Source organism: Mauremys reevesii, linkage group 1 (assembly GCF_016161935.1).
Source record: "Mauremys reevesii isolate NIE-2019 linkage group 1, ASM1616193v1, whole genome shotgun sequence".
NCBI lineage: Eukaryota > Metazoa > Chordata > Testudines > Geoemydidae > Mauremys > Mauremys reevesii.
In genome coordinates, this window is record NC_052623.1 from 102,222,259 (window position 1) to 102,248,754 (window position 26,496).

Consider the following 26,496-nt stretch of genomic DNA (forward strand, 5'->3'; position numbering starts at 1 on the left):
ACGCAGCGTGGGGCCCGACCGCCTCCTTCCCCCTCCTCCGCGCGCACGGAGCGGCCGTTACTGGTCGAGCGCGCGGAGGGGGGGGGGCACTGCTAGCGTAAAGCAAACCACCTCGGGCGAGAGCAACTACTGCGCTGTGCGCGCGCTCGCCCCGCCCCGCCCCCTCACGGTATGTGCGGGCGGCGGCCGCCGGTGGCACGCGGCACCTCGCGCCCCGATGCTGGTGACCGGTCTGTCCAGTTGACGCGCCTGGGACAAAGCGCACTGGGATCGGGCCCGCTCAGACCTCTCCCCCCTCCAGCTGAGTGGGGCGAATCGCCGCGGGAGTGGTTGCGCGCTGGGGGTGTCTCTAGGTAGGCGCGCCGGGGACGTGCCCCCGGGGAGCAGTGTCTGAGGGGCGGAGCGCTTTGCAGGGGTTGCAGCCCCTCTGGGGGTACCTGTGTGCCTAGCTGGCATTGGGGAGGAAGGGCGTAGTGTTCCTTTGCCTTGTCAAGAGCATTGCCCTAGGGCTGGAGCCGGGCTTGCATAAAAAGACACGCACACAGCCAAGTGAAAGAGGCTCCAGGTTAATTCTCCTTCATTCTAACCCCCCTCCCCCGCAAGTAGCTGAAGACTCACTAGAGTACTATATAATGAAATTCCTAGCTACCGCACGGTTAACCTGCCTTTAGCCCCATAAATATCTATTGTCATCAGCTCCAGTGTGCTTAAATGACATCAAATTTGGTATCTTCTGTGCTAAAACTACATACTACTGCCGCTTGACCTACAGGAAACAGCTACTACCTCTTTTATCTGCTATACCCTGGTGATGTGCCTTGGATTTAGCTCACTGGGCTTGGGCCCTCTTTGTAAACTGCTGACTAGCAGGTGAGATAACTGCCAATTAATAAACACTTGAGTAGATCATATTCTATCCTATTAGACAGCAGAGGTGCATATGCATATTCCTTTATTACCAGCATTCAATGTTTTTCCTTAACACCAGTCATTTATTATAACCTCACCCATTCAGTAGAGATCATGCACACAGAGGACCCAATTCTCTCACACCAGCATAAGGCTGGGTCTAAACTTAAAAGTTACGTTGACATAGCTCTGTTGGTCAGGAGTGTGAAAAAGCACACCTCAGGTGTAGACATACCTACATGGATGGAAGAATGTTTCCATAGATGTATTGCTCAGGGAGATGGTGTTTCTATACCAATGGAAAACCCTTCAGTCGGTCAATATGCTGCATCTATACTATGAGATTATGTCAGCATAGCTATGACAACAGAATTATGCTGGTATATTCTGTAATGTGGACATACCACAAATCAGGAATAAACTATCCCAATGCATAGGAAAGATAGGAAGTGTGGTGAGAGACCACTATGGTTTAACCAGGAGATCTTCAACATCCTGAAACTCAAAAAGAGTCATTCAGAAAGAGGAAACTAGGTCAAATTAGAAATGATTAATATAAAAAGCACACATATAGGGACAAAATTAGAAATTTCAAGATACAAAACAAGATTAAACTATCTAGGGACATAAAGGGTAACAAGAAAATATTTTACAAATACATTAGAAGCTTGAGGAAAACCAAGGACAAGGGTAAGCCTATTACTCAATGAGGAGTAATACCTGGCTGCGAGGGGTTGCACGTGCTTTGGAGGACAGAATTAGAATTCAAAATTATCTTGACAAACTGGAGAAATGGTATGAAATAAATGGAATGAAATTCACTAAGGACAAATGCAAAGTACTTCACTTAGGAAGGAATAATCAGTTGCATGGATACAAAATGGTAAATGACTGCCTTGGAAGGAGTACTGCAGAAAGAGGGTTATAGTGGATCACAAACTAAATATGAGTCAACAATGTAATACTGTTGCAACAAAAAAAGAAAAGCAAACATCATTCTGGGTTGTATTAGCAGGAGAGTTGTAAGCAAGACACAAGAAGTAATTCTTCCACTCAGCACTGATAAGGCCTCGACTGGAATATTGTGTCCAATTCCAGACACCACACTTCAGGGAAGATATGGACAAACTGGAGAGCAAAAAAATGATTAAAGGTCTAGAAAATAACCTACAAGGAAAGATTAAAAATATTGGGTTTGTTTAATCCAGAGAAGAGAAAACAGAGGAGGGAGACATAATAGTCTTCAGGTACGTCAAAGGTTGTTATAAAGAGGAGAGTGTTAAAATGTTCTCCTTAACCACTGAGGACAGGACAAGAAGGAATGGGCTTACATTGCAGCAAGAGAGATTGAAGTTAGACATTAGGCAAAACTTCCTAAATGTAAGGATAGTTAAGCACTGGAACAAATTACTTAGGGAGATGTCATAAACATAGAGATAAGGGTAGCATAAAATCCCTCCTGGGCAGCTCTACTGAATCGCTTTACCTGTAAGGGGTTAAGAAGCTCAAATAACCTAATTGGCAGCTGACCAGATGGACCAATGAGAAAAGAAGATACGTTCAAATATGGGGGGAGGACGGTTTGTTCCCTCTCTGGATGGAGGGAGAGACCAAGCAGGTTTAACATCTCCTGAAAACATACCTGGAATGATTCATCTAAAATTACAAAAATCTTAAGTAAGGCAAGGAAATGCATTAGGTTATCTTTTGTTTCGGCTTGTGAATTTTCCTATGCTACAATGGTAGTTTTATTCCTGTTTTTTTAACTGTAAAGCTGAGTCCAGAGGCGAGTCCTCTGTGTTTTAAATCTTTTTATTACCATGTAAAGTTTCCTTTTATCCTGATTTTGCAGGTGTGATTCTTTTACTTTTTTCTTTATAATAAAGTTCTTCTTTTAAGAACCTGATGGATTTTAGTGTCCTAAAGGATCTGGTCTGTACTCACATTGCCAAGGCAATTAGTTGGTATATTATTCTCAAGCCTCCCCAGGAAAGAGGTTGAAGGGGCTTGGGGGGGATATTTTGGGGGCATAGGGATTCCAAGTGACCCTCACCTGAATTTTTGTGTAAATCACTTGGTGGTGGCAGCAATACTGTCCAAGGACAAGGAAAGGAATTTGTGCCTTGGGAAAGTTTTTAACCTAAGCTGGTAAAATATAAGTTTAGGGGGTCTTTCATGCGGGTCTCCACATCTGTACCCTAGAGTTCGGGGCGGGAACCCTGACAAGAGGTTTGTGGCATCTCCGTCATTGGAGGTTTTTGAGAACAAGTTAGACAAACACCTGTCAGGGATGGTCTATATAATACTTAGTCCTGCCTCAGTGCAGGGGACTGGATTAGATGACCTACTGAGGTCCCTTGCAGTTCAACAACATTTCTGTTATGTCAGTGGAATTGTACTGGTATAAATAAGAAGAATCAGACTCAAAATCTATAAAACTAAAATAAAGAAACTGCGATGACTTTATTATTCAAGCTGGCTATAAGAAACCCTAAAAATTCCTGGTATATCCTTTTCCTGCTTCCCCATACTCTGGTACTTTTCCATCAAAGTTTGGGGTGAGTTGTAAAGCAGGATCAGACCCTTGACATATTATAGCAATGGCCCAATAGTTATGGTTGAGAAGGCACTTACAACTTTTCAAAAAGAAAATTTTAGGTGAAGTTTCTTGCATTTGTTCTCTGGCTAAAGGTGAATTTCTCTGTAAGTTAGAAGGACATCTATTTAGCTGTTTTTGAGTTACTTGAACGTGGAGGCAAATGGTGTGTTTCAGACATTAAGAAAATTACTCAGATTCTTTTTTGGTCTTGGTTAAATGGAAAACAGCTGAATAGTTTTCTTCAAGTGCATAATATCAGAAAAAATACCTCACTTGTACTCATGACTTTTAAGTCAGATTATATGATCTAGTAGTTAGCTATATGTGAAATTGGAAACTGCCATCAGTTCATATTTTATCTTTTATATTAGTTATTGTTATATAGTTGTGTTTCAAAGCCTGAAAGAAGGTTAGTTGAGATTAAGGAATCAGACCTACATAAACTTTCATAACAAAACTCAAATGAAGAACTGTGATTAATGGAATTCCTGTTATTTATTGAAGTTAATTTATATTCCAAGACAAAAATAACTTTGTTAAAGTGGAGTTCAGGCTATCCGTGCCTGCCAATAACTAAAAGCCAGAGAGCCTATAAAGAATATTATAATTCACTTTCAAAAATAAACAAAGTAATTAAATTATAAGTTAGAGGCATAAGGTTGACCTTTTCCTTAACCAACTGCATGGAAAGGCAAAGTGAAGGTGCCCTAAACCACTTTAATTCCATCTCATATCTCCTTTCCACCATTCATCTTCAACACTGACCACAATTTGAGACCCATGCCCCCAGCTATACTGTACTATATTCACCATTCTAATGTATGCATCATCACCCACTATAGATGTGCCATCAACATGATCACAACTGTCCTCCAGTAGGACATTTCTGGTTCAGGATGAATATCTGTGTATTCAGACATCAGAGTCAGGAGGGCAGAAAGGGCTGAAGCACTGTACTCGTGGGGACTGTCATTCAGGACTCTCAAATCTGAACAGGAATGGATTCTAATGATATGTACTGTGTTCTCTTTATATACACATTTTGTCATTCTATTTTTAAAGCAAGTAGGTTAGCAAGACTCATTCTTAATAAACCCTTGCTATGGTACTTAAATTTTCTGTTCCTGTGACCATCTATCATATTGTACTGAGAGAAAACTGCACAGATCCCAACTCCTGTAGTTACAAGACAGATCCTGCCTAGTCTGAGAATAAACCATTTTTCCTTCCTGTAAAATGGAGTTTTTCCAATCAAGTCAGTCTCTAATGCCTTTCCTTTGGGATTATTCTAATGCTACCCACAGAATTACATCTATTTTCTTCTGTCCTGTTTCTGAAATGTAGTTCTCCTTGGAAACAGACACTGTCTCTGTGTTGTAGTTTGCACTTTTCAGTTAAAAGTTGTTTTCTTCAAGTAAGTGTATGTAGACTTAATTTCTTTCATCTTTTTCACTCCAGCCAAATGTTGTCTCTGACCTTGTAACCGTACTTTTGTCAACTATTCATGGCTAAGGAAGCATCCACAAACCTCAGGACCACCTCAATTGGCTTCTTCAATTACAATGATTGCTTGTGCATGTCCACATTATGACATAAAAAACAACCCATCTAATTAGAGACTGATCTTGTCTATTGAAGAAACACAATTTACCAGTAAAAAAGTTTATCCTTTACATCTCATTAATATTGGCTGAAAAAAATTACTAATTAGATTTTGTGTGTCCCTCCTAAAGAAAATGTATAGTATGTTGATATGTTTATATACAATATGCTGTTCTACATACATCCAATTTCCTTCAATGGTATATTTTCAAGTAAAATTACAGTTTCATTGACATCCTTACCAACTAAAGAAAGTTCACTAATAACTGAGCACTGAGAATTATAATGGATGAGCACTGGGATCTAACAGGAAATGGAGCAAAATGCTATTATATGGTATGCCTATTATTAATAATGTGCACAATCTAAGTGCCTGCAAGTATTTTAGTATTCCAGGCAGACAATTAAAATTGGATGGGGACCTAGAACTCATTAAGAAACATGAGACTGTTTGATTATGCTGCTTAGCATCTTTTCCCCAAGTAGTCTGATTTTATTAAATCTTGTTTCTTATTTAAAACAAAAAAACCCACAAAAGCAGAATGATATATAGTTTTCTTTTCATATTTCATTTTTACAATGAGGACACCAATTCTCTTCTCAAACTGATAAATATGTCCATCACAAGATAGCATAATCCAAAGACTAATGTATCCATTAAGGCTGACCCAGTGATACTGATGAGCTGCAGTAACTTACAACTGTGTCTCATGACAATAAGTTTTACCACAGATCTAAAATATTTGCCTGCTGGCTGTATTATGGCCCACGTGAAGTAAGTTGAATAGAGAGGCTTGCCCTACGATGATTGGATAACAAAATTATGGCAAGTATTGGTCAAGTAAAAGTTAAAAGTTAAAAGGGATAGGCAACCTTTGGCATGCAGCTGACCAATATTTTAGCACTTTACTCACCTGGTAATTCATTTGTAAGTTTAAATAGTTGTACCTCTCAGTCATTGCGCTGAGTTCCTCTGGGTCAGTAGAAACAACTGAAAGAGATTAACATCTGCTGGATTTCTGATGTTCTATGTGAAATAGCTTGGTAGCTCCAATGTAGTTTTCACCACACAGTCCACGTTCACAACTGGCACTACTAAGTACCCTCAATCTGAGCAGGGAAACCAAAGACTGACTGTAAACTCACCTACCTGCCTTTATGTTGTTGTAGCCATGTCAGTTCCAGGATATTAGCAAGACAAGGTGGGTGAGGTAATATCTTTTATGGGATCAACTTCTGTTGGTGAGAGAGACAAGCTTTTGAGCTTACTCAGAACTCTTCTTCAGGTCTCAGAAAAATAATAAAATAAAATAATAATAATAATTAATAATATTTTCCCAGACCTGAAGAAGAGCTCTGTGTAAGCTTGAAACCTTGTCTCTCTACCTGCCTTTACATCTGCAGAGATGGTTCCTTGCAGAGTTGAGATACTAGAGCAGGGCAACATGGGAATGCCTGCATTGTTGGAATTAAATCTTTTCAGTAGCTAAACAGCAGGCTTCAGTCTTTAGTGCCAACAATCTGCAATATTTCCATCTCCAAGAGTTAAAAATCATGAGTCAGAACATGAGATTGGCCTAAGAACGTGATAAAAAGAGAATAAATTATGTTTTTTATTTGTGTTCTGCTTTATGAACGCCCCCCCAGTTAGCCCCACAATGCATGTGTGACAATTACAGGTTGAAAATTCAACCTAGAATGCATACCAAATATGTACACACAAAAACACAGGCCCTGTGTACCTGCTCCCTGTCTCCTCTCCCTCCCATTCCACTGCTCCCCACTGGCAGGTCACCCAGCAAGTTCCTTCAGCCACCAGTCCCATGTCCCACTCTATCCTAGCAGGCTCAAGCAGCTTCACATTTTCCCAGTCTCTTAGTCCCCATACCAGGCTTCTGCAGCCCTTGCTCATTCTCAGAAAACTCCTGCAACTTCCCACTCCTATGGTTCCCAGTCGCTTAGTCGGCACCAGTAGATGCCCCATCTCCAGACTGCAAGGCAGTGGGCTTCTCTGGTCTCTTGTCTTAACCTCCACACTTCCCGCACAGATGGAGGATGCCTGCTGCCGAGCTTGGGAAGGTGGGTAGCTTTGCTACTAGTGGCTGTGCTAAGGCTCTGCCCCGCAGGGACAGAGGGACCGGGTACTCTGCCTGTCTGCTCTAATAGCCAAAGGTGGAAACTGCAGCAGAGGAAAAGTATTCTTGTAGTCAGTGGACTAGTCGAGGATCTGGGAGACCTGAGTGAACTTGTTACAGATAGTGACTAATTTCAGTTAGCAAATTTATCAAACAGCACTTTTGACCTGCGATGAAATGTAGCCTCACAATTGGATATACATTTTAGAAGTAAAATGAAAGGGATTTTTTAAAAATCTTCCAGTACCAGAGTTCAAGTTTCTTCTTTATGTAGTTGATGGCATCAGTTCTTACAGGAGAAATACAGAAACTCTTCAGCCAGGGTAGTTCAGTTCATTCTTTACCTATTTCTAGGTCTTTAAACAGGTAGTATTAATTATTACTTACATTACTATATAATACAACTTGATTTGCTGGATAAATATAGTCTGGATTGCATGTACCTTGTAGTACTGAAATTGAATTGTTAAATATTAATAGTATTTTTGTAAATGTGGCTGAGTCGGTTTTTTTCTTTATTTCCACCTCAGGGATATTTTTGATTCAATCATAATATTTTTGATTTTTTATAAACCTATTTGCAGTCTTTTATAGGGCTGTCTGTATACATCCACATTTGGTTTAGTTACCATATTTTCATTTGATTGACTGTAGTTTTACTCAATCATGAAGTCAGCTTTGTGATTTACTTTTCAGTGGTTATATATTGCTAATGAATTCTATTTTTAAAGTTAGAGTTGCACTTGTAAGCTGATAACTTGCGTAGTTATTTGGCACTTCTTATTTGCCAGGTTAGTGCAACCACAGGTTTTTAATTTGCTGTGTGATGTTCCGGTCTGAAAAGTAAAGAACTTTAATAAACTATAATCTAGTTCAATTGTAGTGGTATTAATTAGACCCAGACATCTCTTGGGTCTGGGTCCATCTCTGATTAATTTTAATGTGATTTTAACATTTCTTAGTATAACAGTGTTGGGTGTTGCACAGTGGTCAGCTTTTGTCTTTGATAAGTATTTTAGTATTTTCTATTTGAAAACAAGACAGCTTTTCAAAATTTTTGTGCTATTGTTTGTGAGACTAGATTTATGTAGAGATGGCTGCCAACATGGTTGCTGGAGGGTATCCTTTGAACCAACCAGTTAGAATGCTGTTGCTTTTCTAGAAATATAGAAAATCTGTAATTTTCACTGGCAATTAGTTATATTTATGTATTAGATAGTGCTTGTGATAATTGTGAATGATAGTCCTTATTAAAAAAAGTCTAAGCAATTATCCCTTTGATAAATCAAATCCAGTGATGCAATTAACTCAGGCCTAAACAGAGACTGGGAATGGTTGGGTCATTACACTAATTGAATCTATTTCCCTATGTTAAGTTCTCCTCACACCTTCTATGGGTCATCTTAATTATCACTTCAAAAGGTTTTTTTTCTCCTGCTGATGATAGCTCATCTCAATTGATTAGACTCTTCCTGTTGGTATGCATACTTCCACCTTTTCATGTTCTCTGTATGTATAAATATCTCCTGTCTGTGTGTTCCATTCTATGCATCCGAAGAAGTGAGCTGTAGCTCACGAAAGCTTATGCTGAAATAAATGTTAGTCTCTAAGGTGCCCCAAGTACTCCTGTTCTTTTAATTAATATGTGCTTTTCTGCCACCTAGTGGTTGAACAATGATACTTAGATCCCTTTCTGTATCTATAGAAGTAAAACTACTAATGTTCTGGGACAGTTTTAACTGAAAACTCTACAATCTGACATGTACAATGCTGTCAATTTTAATGATAAAAGAAAGAAGGAAATCTCTGCTGCACAAGGTAAAAACTGTAATAAGAATTTAAAATAATTATACTTAAATGTCTTATACCCAACTTCAAGCCATGATTAATTGATGCACCAAAACTTTACTTGGGGACCCTCCTCGCAAGAGCTGTGCCCTGTCAAGAAGAGGCCCTAAGCCATAGGTCTGTCCTATTCTGAAGCCATCAGGAAGCTGCTTCAGTCTGCAGTGGAGGTTAAATAGCGTCTGGGCTTCCCTGACTTGTTCCTGTCTGTCCATTGTCTCAGAAGTTGGGAATAGCAGTAGCCTAGCAGCACTCTTTCTCTGCCTCCTACATCTGGGGCTTTGAGTGGGGATGATGTAGAGCCAGTACACCAGCTTCATATCATGCAGAAACTCCTGTTATGTTGGGATAATTCCTCACTGGCTGGATCCATTTGCTTTACAGCTTTCTTGGGTCAGCAAAGATGAACCGGGCCTGCAATGAGTCGGAGAAGTAAAGACCACCAACTATAAGTGAGTAGGAGTTCTCTTACAGTTGGAATGTTAATGTTAACATTTGTGGGTACATTCTGTCCCTAGAGTAGGGAGGGGTGTGAAACCATAAGGACAAATTAACCGCTGCTTCTTGAAGCAGAAGAGGGGTTGTAGTATGCTGGTCACTTACCCTTCCCTGAACCCACAGAGCTTGAGTCTTATGAAGGAAGAACTAATACAATGATGCAGCCTATCTCTCCCCATTCACTTTTTTATTCTGTATTCTCTGAGGTAGCTCTGCCTATTCAGTGCTCCAGGCTTTGTCTATATGAAAAAGTTGAACTGATTCATTTTAGTTAAATACATGCAACCCCCATGTGTGGACGCTCTTATTTTGGTTTTAAACTACCTTATCATCAATTCATCTTATGTTAGTAAGGAACCTGTATAAGCTAAATCAATATAAGGCACACTCTTAAAGCAAAATAAAAGTGTCCACCCAAGGGGGTTGCAACTATTTAACTAAAGTTGAGTTAAATGGTTACAATTTTCTTATGAAGAAAATACCCTAGAAAATAGGATCTCCCTCCTAAGGATATGCCATCCCTTAGCTATTTTTTTTACCAATAGGGAAGAACTAGAACACAGCTCTGTGAAGGTATTGATTTTCAAGAAAATGAACTTACAAGAATTAAAGTAATCTAGTCCTCATTGTTCCATAGACATAAACATTTCAATCCACATGAAGTGAATGTTCCAATTTAGAGTTAAAAAAATAACAACAAAACTTGCCAGATAATGCGAAAGTGTGGAGAGATCTAAACAAGGAGGTACAATACAGTCAGTTAAGGCTTGCAAGGAAGAGGCAAAAGCAGCGAAAACATAGAATACATATAAGCAGACAGCTGGAAATCTAGGTTCCTTTTTCATCTCCTGGGCATTTACTTGCTTCTAATTGTGAAAGGAATGATCAGAATCGGAAATAGATATTGATCACTGTACTTGTGTTTTCAAGCACCATTTCCCTCTCATAATCTTACTAACATGTTTTCTCTTTTTGTTTGATTATGGAGGCTCCCTTTTTTTCTATTCTTTTTCTTTTCTTTTCTTTTTTTTTATTTACAGGAAGAGACCTGACACTCCTGTCCAGAATTTGCCAAGAGATCACTCTGTGTCATTCTTTCAGCATGGAATACAGTGTTGTGATGCACTTCAGAAAATATACTGGCATTGCTGCATTGTGTGGAATATCTGCCCTTTTCTTTCTAATATAGATCTCACTATGGTCATTCCAACCTAAAACTGACAAAGGCACGATTATTGTAAACTTATTCCCGCACTGACTGGGATCACTTTGAAATTGATCCAGGGACTGTTGTATGTAGAATATTGCTATCTAGGTGCTCTTTCATATGTAGGGTGAAGGGAAACAATAACACCCATTCTCCATGGGCTGTCCTGGTTGCAGAAAAATTGTGGATTCAATTCAACATCTCATTGAAGTAATCCTTTATCTGGACCCAACGTGTATGGCTGTGCCTATTCCTATTGCCCTCCAAGCCTGCTGTTCTTAACTTTAAGGCCCTTCACAACTGTGCCCCTCCTTACTTGTCTGCTCTTATTTCTTGTGTCCTTTCCCTGCTTCACCAGTGATGACAGATTTGACCCCTTGCTTGTCTCCATCTCAAACAAATGATTTTATACTTTCACGCTATCCCTTATGTATGCAACACTCTCACAAAACTAGTCTGTAAAGCCCCAGCTCTCTCCCCATTTAAATCCCTCCCCAAGACTTACTTCTACCATGATGGCTACAGGAAATTGCCAGATGATAATGACTAGGTAGATGCCAGTGGGGATTGGTGATATTTATTTCTAAAACATTTTAAAACACATGTATATGATTTGGAACATCAAGTTAAGTACATAATAAGAACCTGTGTTTTCCACAGGCTAGCTAATATGCTCATCCTCCCTCCGCCTCTGTTTCTTACATGTGTGTCTTGTCAAATGAAATTGTAAGCTTTCCAGGGAATGGGCTATACACACATTTGCACACTGAGCCTAATGGTTAGAATATTCATCAAGGATGTGGGACACCCAGTTCCCATGTTCCAGTGATGATGTTATTTATTTACAGTGCATCAATTTCAACAGGAGAGACTGAGGGAGCACTGCATCAGAATAGCTCAATGATTAGAGTACACACCTGAGCGGTTGCAGATCCCTTTTCAAATCCCTTCTCCTGCTCAGGCACAGGGGGGAACTTGAATGTGGGGTCTCCCACATCTCAGGTGAGTACCCTGACCACTGGGCTAAAAGTCCTCCACACACCCAGTTGGCATCTTCCATTGGCTAGCTTAGACAGATCCCTGCCTAGCATGATTTTGTGAATCATTCCAAGGTGCCAGTCTTTCCCCATGCATTTTATAGGGAGCCTAAGCGCTTAACTTACAGTTTGTGAATTCCAGTGATTTTCTAGGCACCTAAAAGTTAGGTGCTGTGACAATCAGCGTTGCAATGCCTAACTGCTTTTGTGCATCCTGGCCTCTGTGACTGTCTTCAAGACTTGTTGGGATCTGTTTGCCTTTGAGGGCTTGGCCTCCTTTTTTGCATTTATTTTTTGGCTTGGCTTTTGTTTTTGAGGACAGATTGGCTTGTTCTTTCTGGGCCACTGGAGGCAGTTCTCTGTTTTGTCATCATTACCCTATCCTGTGTAAGAAGGCCAGTGATATGATAAGCACCATACAAATAAAAGCAAACCTCTGATTTTTATGATAGACAAGTTGCACTAGTTAATGATGTTAAATGAGGACATTGCAATTACATGCAGTGGATATATAGTATTCCCTGCTATAAACGATTTAACCTTTTATTAGTTCAAAACCCTAATGAGGCCTACAGAATAAAAAACACCGAAAGCAGTATGTTGCTGTCAGACACAGCAGGAGGATTGAAAAGAATACCTGGTAGCAAGGACTTCGTTTATATAAGACACTTTAATGTTGAACGTAAACTTCTAAATGTCCCAGTGGAGTCCGGGATTCTCATTTAAACACGCGAGATGATTTCAGAATAACCTAGCAGAACTTTGTGTTGTGTAATATACAACATTAGCAGCATGTGGAAATATAAATTCGTACATCAAGATTAAAATCAATCTTCACATACAGTTTTCATTTCTAATCAAAGTTACAGATTTTTATAATCAGCCTTGCACTTATGACAAACTTCAATGTATCATATTGTCACTTGATTAATATGAGCATATCCTGTCTTCAGTAAAAAATATATATGAAGCCTAATATCCTTCCAAGTAGACTGGTGGCCTAAGTAGCATTCTATTCTACCAGACAGTGACAAGTCAACTTCAGAAATTGTTCTTGCATGCTTAACCTGGGATAGCAGGGGTTGGACATTCAGTCCCTGTGGAGGCAGAGACAAATGCTTGTCACTTTATAGTGACTCATCTGGATGTTTAGGCAGCAATACTGATTAGATCCAAAGCCTGGTATCTAGATCTCTTTTATCAGCTAGAGAGTCATTATGACATGAGTTTGCAGGGAAGGTGGAACAGGAAAAAGATTTTGTTTTTTATTCTGTTTTTATTGTAAATTATTAGGATAGATAGCTGGTGCACCACCAGTGAAAACATTTGTGTGAGATACTCATACTTCAAATGAAGTTACTGTAGCATAGTAAATGCTTTGCGGCTGATGTAAAGTCTAACTGCATTGTTTGTCATAGTTGTATGCATAACAAGCTATTTGAAAATTTCCTGCTAATACAATTGTATAAGTCAACTCATCTCTAATTTAAATAAGGAAGTAAACTTGGATTACTTAATGTTTTCACAGAAGAATAGGGTTAAAATGTACATGATTCTCACTGAATTAAATGTATTTTATGAAAATGAAAAATATGCTGCAATTTTTCTATGTTGTACATGGGATTTACATAGATCTTTGAGATCAGATAATGAGGCAAGTTTCTGTTACAGTACAGCAGAATGTTCAAGAAGGTAAGACTCTTCCTGTCCCCACTCCCATCATGAGCATGACAACTTTTGCCAATGGGCATTGCAATATTATATTCTCTTTTCAAAGCAAATTAAAAATAAATCATCTGCCTCAGAAATAAATAACCAAGAAGCCCACTCATTAGTCTTTTGGCCAACCTAAAATTGCAAAAAATGCCAATTCTTCACATATTCACTGAAGAGTTATCCCTCTCATCCTATTTGAATGCTTCCCATATACTTACCTCCATGCCTATTAGAGTAGCATATGATGTACCTGTGTATACTTATCTGTACGTACTTTTTCTAACTATTACTTTAAAGTTAAAAGAAAAGAGTTAACAGTTTGCAAGTAAGTGCTATATTTGTTAAGGACAACACTTTGGGCAGAAGATGTTGTCCTCAATGGGAACTATTTGCTTCTGTTTGTAAACTTAGTGGACAAAAAAAAGGCTGGCAGAGTAGCTTGTTGTAACATCTTGACAAATCCACTCCAACGTAGGGGTCTTAATCCACTCCAAGGTGGGGGGTCTAAAGTTCTTCCTTAGCATGAAACACTATATTCAACTCCTTTTCCCCCCTCAAAGAAACACCTCAAACTACATTGTTTTGTTATTATGTGAGTTTTATTTTAGATGCTACTGCTCATCCAGAGTTCCATTCTCCTTTGTCTTCATCTTGGTGGCCACCTGAGTCTAAATATTTGGTTAAAGTTACCAGCAGTTAAATGGGTAGACAGAATGCACAGGTGGATTGTAGGGGGCTGTAGTGTAATACTAACTGGTAACATTTACAGTATGTACAGCTTTCTATAATTAATCCATGCATTTTTCCATTCACTATTTGTAAGGCAGTTTAAAAAAGGATTTTCAAAACTCCACTGACCAGTTGCTCCTGAATAATAGTGGGCTGCTGGGGCTGTGCAAACGGCTTGGCTTTAATTAATATTTGCCTTTTCACAATATAAAATTACAATACAATATAAAAATAATACATCTTTTCATCAGAGGAACTCTTCAACTCTGTCAAGTGCAATTTCAGTATTTTAATGCTTTGGGATTTAAGCTTCAGGTCCATTTTTAAAGTGCAAATTCTGCTGGGAGCAAGTTTCCAGAGTTTTCTTGGAGTATCGTGTTCTGTACAAAAGACTAAGCTCTTGATCTTGCGCCTCAGGAGGGTCTGCATTTTAAATGAGCAATGCTCTTTCCCCCCTTCCTATGAGAGAGCCCATCCAATGGTTGTTAAGGATACTCCAGTTCCTCTTACTGTGGATGTAGTTAATAAGATGCCATAAATTCACATCATTAAGCTCTGAATTCATCTTTACATCTCACTCTGAGAGAGAGGCCCAGTTCCATTTTCACAAATGCTTTTCTCATTTTCCATTTTCTTCTTTTCATCCTCATCAAGTTGGGCTTCAATCTCAACTGGATCCACATAGGTGTAAAAATAAGCCATGATGGAAAATATAATGCAAACTGCCATCAGTAAAGCAGCAAACAGCACATATTCTGCCCACTGTAAAGAAACAAATGTTAACATTATTTATCTATAGGCATTTCTATGGTTCACTGTCATAATGCTATTTTACTGTAAACAAGCAGACATTCCTGAATTGGTTCAAAAGATAGATAATAATTCTATCTATCTATCTTCACAGAGAGAGAGAGAGAGAGAATTATGATGCGGCTTTAGAAGGGACTAGGTACCCAAATTAATGCACTTTGGACTTTTGAGATCTGTCCAGCTATCTCATATACATCTACAAATAAACCAAAGTTTAAAGTCTGGGCATGCTGAGAAGGCTCTGCAGTCTGTTCCAAGTGATGCTGTAGAGTTACTGATTGACTGCAGATGAATCTCTATACAGTTCTTTGTCTAGAACTGTATTTACCCTAGTGCAATGGTTTTCAACCTCTTTTCTTTGGAGACCCTTAAAAAATTGTGACTGGAGGTGCGGACCCCTTTGGAAATCTTCGACATAGTCTGTGGACCTTCCGGGTCCGTGGACCACAGGTTGAAAACCACTGCCCTAGTGGGAGCTAAACAGGCATGGTCTTATTCCCACTGAAGTCCAAGGCAAAGCTTCCACTGATTGCAGTGACTGCAACTCGAAACCTCACATTCACTCAACCTTTCTGTTCTGTGTTTGTACAACACCTCGTGCAATGGAACACTGGTCATGACTGTCTCCTAGGAACTACAGTATTACAAATATCTAACAAATTAATTAAATAAATAAGTACTCAAGAGTGGAAAACCTTAATTAATCATGTTTTGTTTTCTTGCTGCTCAGCCTAGCAGGGGTCAGGAATGTCATAAAAGCCCACATTTAAGAAGGGGGTCATTTTTCCCCCCGAACTGAAGCCTTCTAATTAGAGTGGCACTGATACTTTCTGAAGGGATCCTGCCTAGTCCTCTTTGGCCAGAAGAACAATGACTCTGATGCCAGGTGCTAAAGGTAGAGGTTTTTAAACAATGGGAGGGCAGAAAGGGACTCTGTGGGCCTCATCTGTGGATAGCAGAGGGACCCTGGTGAGTAGAGATTAAAAACATGTTTTTCATGGGCTGCCCTATTATTGTCCCATTAGCCCAGCTGAGCTTTTACCATTTGCAGGAGTAGTCTTCCCCTCCTCCTGGTCGCTGTGGTAATTTCTCTTTTAGGGTCCTGCACTCAGGATGGACACAATGCTGACTCATATCCAGCTTCTCATCCATTGTAATCCCCAGGTCCTTTTCTGCAGAACTGCCTCTTAGCCAGTCTGGCCACATCTGGAGTATTGCATCCAGTTTTGGGCCCCCCACTACAGAAAGGATGTGGACAAATTGGAGAGAATCCAGCAGAGGGCAACGAAAATGATTAGGGAACTGGGGCACATGAGTTATGAGGAGAGGCTCAGGGAACTGTGGTTATTTAGTCTGCAGAAGAGAAGAGTGAGGGGGATTTGATAGCAGCCTTCAGCTACCTGAAGGGAGATTCCAAAGAGGATGGAGCTAGACTGTTCTCAGTGGTGGCAGATGACAGAACAAGAAGCAATGATCTCAAGTTGCAGTAGGGGAGGTCTAGGTTGGATATTAGGAAAAACTATTTCACTTGGAGGGTGGTGAAGCACTGGAATTGGTTACCCAGGGAGGTGGTGGAATCTCTCTCCTTAAAGTTTTTTAGGCCCAGCTTGACAAAGCCCTGGCTGGGATGATTTAATTGGGGTTGGTTCTGCTTTGAGCAGGGGGTTGGACTAGATGACCTCCTGAGGTCTCTTCCAACCCTAATCTTCTATGATTTGCAACTTTCAAAAGGGCTGAACTAGCCTGTTTCATGAACAGTGCAGGAATTAGGAGTAGAAAAAGCTTGGGGGACACAGCTGGCAGGAACTCCTAATAAGATTTTTTTTAAAAGAAGTGTAGTTTTAAAATGAATCTTGGATGAACTAGAGAGTTCCAGCAGAATCTTAAGAAGGTGCTCCAAACTCCAATCCACCAACTATCTCTCTCTTGTATGGTAAGGAAAGTGACTCTTCATGGTATGTAACCCAGGATATGGAGGAGCCCCTCCTCAGAACTGCATCTTAATATAGCACCCAGAAAATCTGGTCAGTGTATACTGTATAGTATACACATCAGACTTTATCTAAATAGGTCACAACAGCTTGTGTGATGTTAGTTACCCAATTATCTCAGTGTTCTTCATATGGTCTAGTGAGGCCTTTACATCTGACCTGAGGTCACTCAATTGTAAATGATAATTCTGCATGGCTGACTGTGGGTTTCAATGACTCTCCTCCAGCTAGCGGTTTTTTTTTGTAAATCACATACTCTTGTCTTGTTATAAAACTACAAATCCACCACAGTAATGAAGTGATGCAAAAAGAAGGTTATGAGGCTTATCTATGATTGTTCTCCCCTGTACCATAGCTGTATAGTATACTGAACTGATATAGTAAGCAATAAGAATACACTATGCCAATACAGTTTTGGGCTAATGTCTATTTACCTGCTCGCTGAGTTTTGATGCCCCAGCCACAATAAGAACAATGATGTTACCAACAGCCACAGTCAGCAGCCAGCCTGCCTGAAGCACCGATTTCATGTTGGAAGGTGCCTGCAGAAAGAAGATATTTAATTGAATTGCTTTGCACTTTAACACACTTTATAAAAGTAGATTATGTAGGTTCATGTTCGATCTTCAAAGTTTAGCTTATTCTTAACATTAACCTGGGTAAAGAATGTGAGCGAAGCCAAACAGCAAAAATTAAGATGTTTGTACACCAATGCAAAGAGCTCAGGTAACAAAATGGAGGAACTAGAGTTATTGATGCAGGAAGTGAAACTGGATATTATAGGGATAAAGGAAACATGGTGGAATAGTAATCATGACTGGAGTACAGGTATTGAAGGCTATGTGCTGTTTAGGAAAGACAGAAATAAAGGCAAAGGTGGTGGAGTAGCATTGTATATCAATGATGAGGTAGACTGTAAAGAAATAAGAAGGGATGGAATGGATAAGACAGAGTCTGTCTGGGCAAAAATCACATTGGGGGAAAAAAGCTACTAGAGCCTCCCCTGAGATAGTGCTTGGGGTGTGCTATAGACCACCGGGATCTGATTTGGATATGGATAGAGACCTTTTTAATGTTTTTAATTAAGTAAATACTAATGGGAATTGTGTGATCATGGGAGATTTTAACTTCCCAGATACAGACTGGAGGACAAGTGCTAGTAATAATCATAGGGCTCAGATTTTCCTAGATGTGATAGCTGATGGATTCCTTCATCAAGTAGTTGCTGAACCAACAAGAGGGGATGCCATTTTAGATTTGGTTTTGGTGAGTAGTGAGGACCTCATAGAAGAAATGGTTGTAGGGGACAACCTTGGTTCGAGCAATCAGGAGCTATTTCAGTTTAAACTAAATGGAAGAATAAACAAAAATAGATTTGTGACTAGGGTTTTTTATTTCAAAAGGGCTAACTTTAAAAAAATTAAAGAAATTAGTTAGGGAAGTGGATTGGACTGAAGAACTTGTGGATCTAAAGGTGGAGGAGGCCTAGAATTACCTTAAGTCAAAGTTGCAGAAACTATCAGAAGCTTGCATCCCAAGAAAGGGGAAAAAATTCATACGCAGGAGTTGTAGACCAAGCTGGATGAGCAAGCATCTCAGAGAGGTAATTAAGAAAAAGCAGAGAGCCTACAAGGAGTGGAAGATGGGAGTGATCAGCAAGGAATGTTACGTTATTGAGGTCAGAACATGTAGGGATAAAGTGAGAAAGGACAAAAGCTATGTAGAGTTGGACCTTGCAAAGGGAATTAAAACCAATACTAAAATGTTCTATAGCCATATAAATAAGAAGAAAACAAAGAAAGAAGAAGTGGGACCGCTAAACACTGAGGATGGAGTGGAGGTTAAGGATAGGCACGGCCTATAGATAGGCATGGCCCAATATCTAAACAAATACTTTGCCTCAGTCTTTAATGAGGCTAATGAGGAGCTTAGGGATAATGGTAGGATGACAAATGGGAATGAGGCTATGGAGGTAGATATTACCACATCCGAGGTAGAAGCCAAATTCAACCAGCTTAATGGGACTAAATTGGGGGGCCCAGATAATCGTCATCCAAAATATTAAAGGAACTGGCACATGAAATTGCAAGCCCATTAGCAAGAATTTTTAATGAATCTGTAAACTCAGGGGTTGTACTGTATGTCTGGAGAATTGCTAACATAGTTCCTATCTTTAAGAAAGAGGAAAAATGTGATCTGGGCAACTACAGGCCTATTAGTTTGACATCTGTAGTATGCAAGGTCTTTGAAAAAATTTGAAGGAGAAAGTAGTTAAGGACATTGAGGTCAATGGTAACTGGGACAAAATACAACATAGTTTTACAAAAGGTAGATCGTGCCAAACCAACCTGATCTCCTTCTTTGAGAAGGTAACAGATTTTCTAGACAAAGGAAACGCAGTGGATCTAATTTACCTCGATTTCAGTAAGGCATTTGATACAGTTCCACATGGGGAACTATTAGCTAAATTGGAAAAGATGGGGATCAGTATGAAAATTGAAAGGTGGATAAGGAACTGGTTAAAGTGGAGACTACAACGGGTCGTACTGAAAGGTGAACTGTCAAGTTGGAGGGAGGTTACTAGTGGAGTTCCTCAGGGATTGGTTCTGGGACCAATCTTATTTAATCTTTTTTTATTACTGACCTTGGCACAAAAAGTGGGAATGTGCTAATAAAGTTTCCGGATGACACAAAGCTGGGAGGTATTGCCAATACAGAAAAGGACCAGGATATCATACAGGAAGATCTGGATGACCTTCTAAATTGGAGTAATAGTAATAGGATGAAAATTAATAGTGAAAAGTGCAAGGTCATGCATTTAGGGATTAATAACAAGAATTATTGTTATAATCTGGGGATGCATCAATTGGAAGTAACAGAGGAGAAGAAGGACCTTGGAGTATTGGTTAATCGCAGGATGACTATGAGCCGCCAATGTGATATGGCTGTGAAAAAAGCTATTGCGGTCTTGGGATGCATCAGGCGAGGTATTTCCAGTAGAGATAAGGAGGTGTTAGTACCATTATACAAGGCACTGGGGAGACCTCATCTGGAATACTGTTTGCAGTTCTGGTCTCCCATGTTTAAGAAGGATGAATTCAAACTGGAACAGGTACAGAGAAGGGCTACTAGGATGATCGGAGGAATGGAAAACCTGTCTTATGAAAGGAGAGTCAAAGAGTTCGGCTTGTTTAGCCTAACCAAAAGAAGGCTGAGGGGAGATATGATTGCTCTCTCTAAATATATCAGAGGGATAAATACCAGGAAGGGAGAGGAATTATTTAAACTTAGTACCAATGTGGACACAAGAACAAATGGATATAAACTGGCCATCAGGAAGTTTAGACTTGAAATTAGATGATGGTTTCTAACCATCAGAGGAGTGAAGTTCTGGAACAGCCTTCCAAGGGGAGCAGTGGGGGCAAAAGACATATCTGGCTTCAAGACTAAGCTTGATAAGTTTATGGAGGGATGGTATGATGGGATAGCCTAATTTTGGCAATTAATTGGTGTTTGACTATTATCTGTAAATATGTAATCTGTAAATGGCCTGTGATGGGGATATTAGATGGGGCGGGATCTGAGTTACTACAGAGAATTCTTTCCTGGGTGTCTGGCTGGTGAGTTTTGCCCACATGCTCAGGGTTTAGCTGATTGCCATATTTGGGGTCTGGAAGGAATTTTCCTCCAGGGAAGATTGGCAGAGGCCCTGAGGGTTTTTCGCATTCCTCTGCAGTGTGGGGCACAGGTCACTTGCTGGAAGATTCTGTGCACCTTGAAGTCTTTAAACCATGATTTGAGGACTTCAATGGCTCAGACATAGGTTTCATACAGGAGTGGGCGGGTGAGATTCTGTGGCCTGCGTTGTGCAGGATGTCAGACTAGATGATCATAATGGTCCCTTATGATTCTATGAAATGCTCCTGTTTTTTATTTAAAGAATTGTGGGAAGGGCAGGGAAAGATTGTGGAAGCAGTAAATTTCCAGTATTGCTTATAATACTGCACATATTGTGTACAATGAGTGATTAACAAGCATATTTTACATATATGACACAAACTCACTGGGTACAAAATTGTTGCTGAAATCAGAGTTCACAATAACAAATCAAATGATATCTGTCTAGGTACTTATTAGGTACCCATCACAACAGTATATGAGCACAACATGTTACAGTACATATACTATTCATCAGAATGAAAGGAAAAGGACATAAAAAGAAAAAGCACTCATGGCTAGTATGTGAGACAAATTGGAGTGTCTTAAAAATAAGGGGAGAGATTATTTAGGGTGATACAAATAGGTACACAATTAAACTGACGCAAAAGGCTCTTATTTCAGTTTAAATAAGATTTGTTTTGTTTTAGCTTAAATTGACAAGGGACACTTTGAAGCTAAAACAAAATAAACCACTCTGAAATAAGTGTGTCCACACAGGAGTTTAAAAAGCAATTTAAATTAAACCAGCACAACGTATGTGTGTAGACAAGGTCTCAGTATCTATTCATTCTGGTTTTAGATTTTCTCCACCCATAGCTAGCTCCATAACAAGAAGCAGTACAGCCCTGGTGCCAAGAGTTTCCATTGGCAGGCAGTTTGTGTGATGGAGTGACCTGAAGACTGGTGGTCAGATCATCAGCTACTGTAAATCAAATAGTCTGATGAAATCAACACAGAAGTCATTGAAAAATGCTAATTTATGACAACAAAAAAAAATCTGGCAACTTCTGATTCACATAGATGACGGTGGTGATTATTTTTTTTAATGATAGTCTAATTGTTTTTCTGTCTGCTTGGTGAGGCCATTACATTCATCAGTAAAAGGTAAAGACATATCTCAGGAATACTAATGTTATTGACGGAAACCTCCTACCTGAGAATAGGAAAATGCCAGTCCAGTGACAGAGAAGACCACTTCACCACATGTAATAATGAAGTATTGAGGGATCTGCCAAGCCATGTGAACTGTATTGGGCTGGATATCTTCAACATATCTGAGTTCTAGTATGTTGTTGTTACACTGAAATAATGATAATGAAAATGGTACATTAGAAAACAATGATGAAAATGCTGCATGTTTTCTAAAGATAAAAATATGCTATGAGAGTTTCATCAGGGAGCAACCCTCTCAACTATGTTAAAATAAATCAACAGTGTATAGAGAATTTTAAATTAGTGATCACTTTGTGACTGAGTCCATATTAAGACCTTGAAGCCCTGGGTATCTGACCAGGCTCTAGGTTTTTAAGTCTGTTAGGCAGAAACTAGAACCCCTATTAACTAATTCACCATACCTATTTTGATTCAGAATGCAACCCATTACCTCCATTATTATTTTTATAGTTTATTAAAACTACATTAGATAAAATATTCTAACATATGAGATAAGTCCATGTAGTTATTTTATATTTCATCAATAGCGGGTAATTTGTTCAATGGCAATTACACTACTTTTTAATTTTGTTTTAACACAAATGTAATTCTGCATCTTTTAGCAGCACTGGCAACTTACCCCTTGAATTACAATAGTGTATGCACTGCCATATCCAAATGATATTGACTGATTTTTGCAAGTCAGTGAATTGTCTCCAACAACAACTATCTCTTTTCTGAAAAACAAAGAAGTTAATCTAAATAACTCTGGAATTAATTGTACTTACATAATAATACTATGAATTCCATGTACTTTTTCTGAGGACAAAGACTATTTTTTCCCTGGAAGTCTTTGGATTAAGGTAAAGAAAATACTTACACGCCTCTTGTAAAGGATGTATAATTGGTGGCAGAAAAATTCATCACATCTTCAAAATGAGTACTATCCATTGTGATGTTGATGGTTGAAGCCAAATTGTTTATAAATCTTTACAAAACAAAAAGAATATAATACTTACTTATAAAACATGGCAACATAAGTAAAACTTACACAAAGCTAACATTCTTTACATTATATACTGGCAATGCAACACATATTTGAAATCATTTTCCTCCCCACCTCATTTGAATAGATTTTGATCATTTTTAAATGACATTTTCTCTTCTCTTTAAAAATGTATAGCTGATGCAAGAAGCAAAACAGAATCCATCCCCCTTTCCAGATGAGTCAATAAGTTAAAACCTGTTTTTTTCAGTAACAAATGAAGATTCAGGTTGAAGATGCACAGGAAGCAGAAACAAGATATTGGACTATAAAGATGCCATTTTAACACACAGCTGAAGTAAAGCAAATGTTGATTAACGATACCTGATTTGATTTTTTCCATCTTCTGACTTTGATGTAAGGCCATCAAGCAGCTGGTGGAAAAGACAATGATCATGAATAAGATATTTGTGTTGGTATCTTTGACATGCTATGATGCGCGCTATTATGTACCAATATCCACTATCTCTTACTTCAGAATAAGACTCTAAGGATAGATCTACAGAGTTAGGCCAGTGTCTAACTACTACTTTTGGTGCCTAAATACAAAACGTAAATCCTCATAACCTCAGCTGACATCTAACTCTGTAAGTAACTAAATTTCCACTGGTAAAGTCCCCATGGCACCTAACTTTCTGCTGGTGGGGATGAGCTAAGACACCTTAATCCTAATGTTCAGCTAACACCTCAGCCCCAATAGGATCCCCCACATCTCTCACCTGTGGGGCCTGATTTGGTAGTCATTCTCAAAGGCTGTCTACCAGGTTGGACCCCAAACAAAACAGAAGAGGAGGTGATGCCAGTGCTCCCCTTACACTTAATAAAGCAGGATATGAGAGAGACCCAGGTTCAAATCCCCACTATGCCTGAGTTGGAGCAAGGATTGAACACAGGACTCCTACCTCACTGCCCTAACCACTGGGCTATACAGTATTTTGGGATGGGCCTCTCTCAACCTCTCCTGTTGAAGCCATTCCACTTTGTATGAAATATTTAAATATTCACAGTAACAATGACTCTCTAGAGCACTCACTTTTGAGACCCAGGTTCCAATCCCTGCTCCAATGGCTAAGTGTTTCATAAAAAGTGGAACAGCTTCAAGAAACGAGTATAGTCTATAGCTCAGTGGTTGGGGCAGTCACATGGAACATAAGAGAGATACATTCAAATCCCTGCTCCAGCTCACGCAGAGAGAGAGAAAGAGAACTGAACCACGGGCTTCCACATTCTGGGTGAGTGGTCTAACTACTGGGCTTAAAAGTGGCACTATTGCCTCCTAATTTTTATTTATTTATTTTGTGGAAAAGGACTGACTTAAGCACCTAAATTGAGGAGATGGTTCATGGCTGTGAATCCGTAGCAGAGGGAGGTGCCTTCTGCTAGTCCAGAGATGGGCACCTACCTCTGGCATTTCCTATTGACTAGCTTGGGAAACCCCCCACCACCCAAATCAGCTTGCTGACTTTTGTGAATCCCTTTCTTAGGGTATGTCTACACTACGGGATTATTCCGATTTTACATAAACCGGTTTTGTAAAACAGATTGTATAAAATCAAGTGCACGCGGCCACACTAAGCACATTAATTTGGCAGTGTGCGTCCATGTACCAAGGTTAGTGTCAATTTCTGGAGCGTTGCACTGTGGGTAGCTATCCCGTAGCTATCCCATAGTTCCCGCAGTCTCCTCTGCCCATTGGAATTCTGGGTTGCGATCCCAATGCAAAAACAGTGTCGCGGGTGATTCTGGGTAAATGTCGTCACTCAATCCTTCCTCCAGGAAAGCAATGGCAGACAATCATTTCGCGCCCTTTTTCCCTGGATTGCCGTGGCAGACGCCATAGCATGGCAATCATGGAGTCCGTTTTGCCTTTTGTCTCTGTCACCGTATGTGTACTGGATGCTGCTGACAGAGGCGGTACTGTACTGCTACACAGCAGCATTCATTTGCCTTTGCAAGATAGCAGAGATGGTTACCAGTCATATTGTACCATCTATCATGCCATTGTAAATTGGCGATGAGATGACCGTTATCAGTCATTCTGTATCATCTGCTGCTGTCATGGGTGCTCCTGGCTGGCCTCGCTGAGGTTGGCCAGGGGTGCATAGGCAAAAATGGGAATGACCCCCTAGGTCATTCCCTTCCTATGTTTTGTCTAAAAATAGAGTCAGTCCTGCCTAGAATATGGGGCAAGAACCAGAGAGCACAGCCGCTCCGTGTCAGAGCCCCAGAGATCCCGCAGAAATGATGAGCTGCATGCCATTCTAGGGGGTGCCCCTGCAACAACCCCACCCGTTGCTTCCCTCCTCCCCCAACCCTCCTGGGCTACTGTGGCAGTGTCCCCCCATTTGTGTGATGAAGTAATAAAGAATGCAGGAATAAGAAACACTGACTTTTTAGGAGATAAAATGAGGGGGAGGAAGCCTCCAGCTGCTATGATAGTCCAGGCAGGACATTCAAGGGTAGTGGGGGAGAGGAGACCAGCCTTCTGCTGCTATGATAGTCCAGCCAGTACAGAATCTTTTCTTTAGACATGACGGGGGGGGGGGGCTGATGGAGCTCAGACCCCAGTTGCTATGATGAGGACGGTTACCAGCCGTTCTGTACCATCTGCTGGGAATGACCAGGAGTCATTCCTATTTTTACCCAGGCGCCCCCGGCCGACCTCACCGAGACCAGCCAGGAGCACTCACGGGCTGACAACGAGAACAGATACCAGTCCTACTGCACTGTACCGTCCGCCACCAGTAAGGGGAGAGGAGAGGATGCTGCTGTTTAGCGCTCCAGCACCCCGTCTACCAGCAGCATGCAGTAGACATAGGGTGACCTTGAAAAAAGGCGAGAAATGATTTTTTTCCCTTTTCTTTCGGGGGGGGGGAAGGGTGTAAATTGACGACATACACCCTGAAACACCCGGGAAAATTTTTTTGACCCTTCAGGCACTTGGAGCCCAGCCAAGAATGCAAATGGTTTTCGGAGACTGCGGGGACTGTGGGATAGCTGGAGTCCTCAGTCCCCCTCCCTCCCTCCATGAGCGTCCATTTGATTCTTTGGCTTTCCGTTATGCTTCTCACGCAGCACTGTGCTGAGTCCCTGCTCTGGCCTCTGTCTATCATAGCCTGGAGATTTTTTCAAATGCTTTGTCATTTCGTCTTCTGTAACGGAGCTCTGATACAACAGATTTGTCTCCCCATACAGCGATCAGATCCAGTATCTCCCGTACGGTCCATGCTGGAGCCAGGGCCAGCTCCAGACCCCAGCGCGCCAAGCGCACGCTTGGGGCGGCATTTTGCCGGGAGGGCGGCAGGCGGCTCCAGTGGACCTTCCGCAGTCATGACTAACCCTAATCCGATATGGTAATACCGATTTCAGCGCTACTCCTCTCGTCGGGGAGGAGTACAGAAACCGGTTTAAAGAGCCCTTTATATCGATAGAAAGGGCCTCGTTGTGTGGATGGGTGCAGCATTAAATCGGTTTAATGCTGCTAAAATCGGTTTAAACGCG

At 40.4% G+C, this 26,496-nt stretch overlaps 1 protein-coding gene and 1 long non-coding RNA gene across 16 annotated transcripts in view; one reads left to right on the plus strand and one right to left on the minus strand.

Annotated features, from left to right (window-relative positions):
• The first annotated feature begins 2 nt into the window (after positions 1 to 2).
• Positions 3 to 26,496, plus strand: part of LOC120369305 — a 128,172-nt gene continuing 101,678 nt past the window's right edge. For 4 of the 15 annotated variants that reach the window (XR_005583070.1, XR_005583068.1, XR_005583065.1 and 1 more), the window contains exons 1-2: positions 10 to 353; positions 9,475 to 9,542. This is a non-coding gene — a long non-coding RNA (uncharacterized LOC120369305). Of the gene's footprint in view, positions 354 to 772; positions 871 to 8,950; positions 9,064 to 9,474; positions 9,543 to 26,496 lie in introns of all 15 variants that reach the window. The other 11 variants (XR_005583081.1, XR_005583074.1, XR_005583078.1 and 8 more) reach the window with 9 other exon arrangements.
• Positions 12,556 to 26,496, minus strand: part of SLC15A1 (solute carrier family 15 member 1) — a 53,058-nt gene continuing 39,117 nt past the window's right edge. Inside the window, exons 18-23 of the mRNA XM_039482412.1 lie at positions 23,320 to 23,369; positions 22,831 to 22,938; positions 22,591 to 22,687; positions 21,952 to 22,098; positions 17,513 to 17,620; positions 12,556 to 15,039 (exon numbers count right to left, since the gene is read on the minus strand). Of these exons, the coding sequence (XP_039338346.1) occupies positions 14,845 to 15,039; positions 17,513 to 17,620; positions 21,952 to 22,098; positions 22,591 to 22,687; positions 22,831 to 22,938; positions 23,320 to 23,369 (705 nt within the window). The 3' untranslated portion in view covers positions 12,556 to 14,844. The remainder of the gene's footprint in view (positions 15,040 to 17,512; positions 17,621 to 21,951; positions 22,099 to 22,590; positions 22,688 to 22,830; positions 22,939 to 23,319; positions 23,370 to 26,496) is intronic.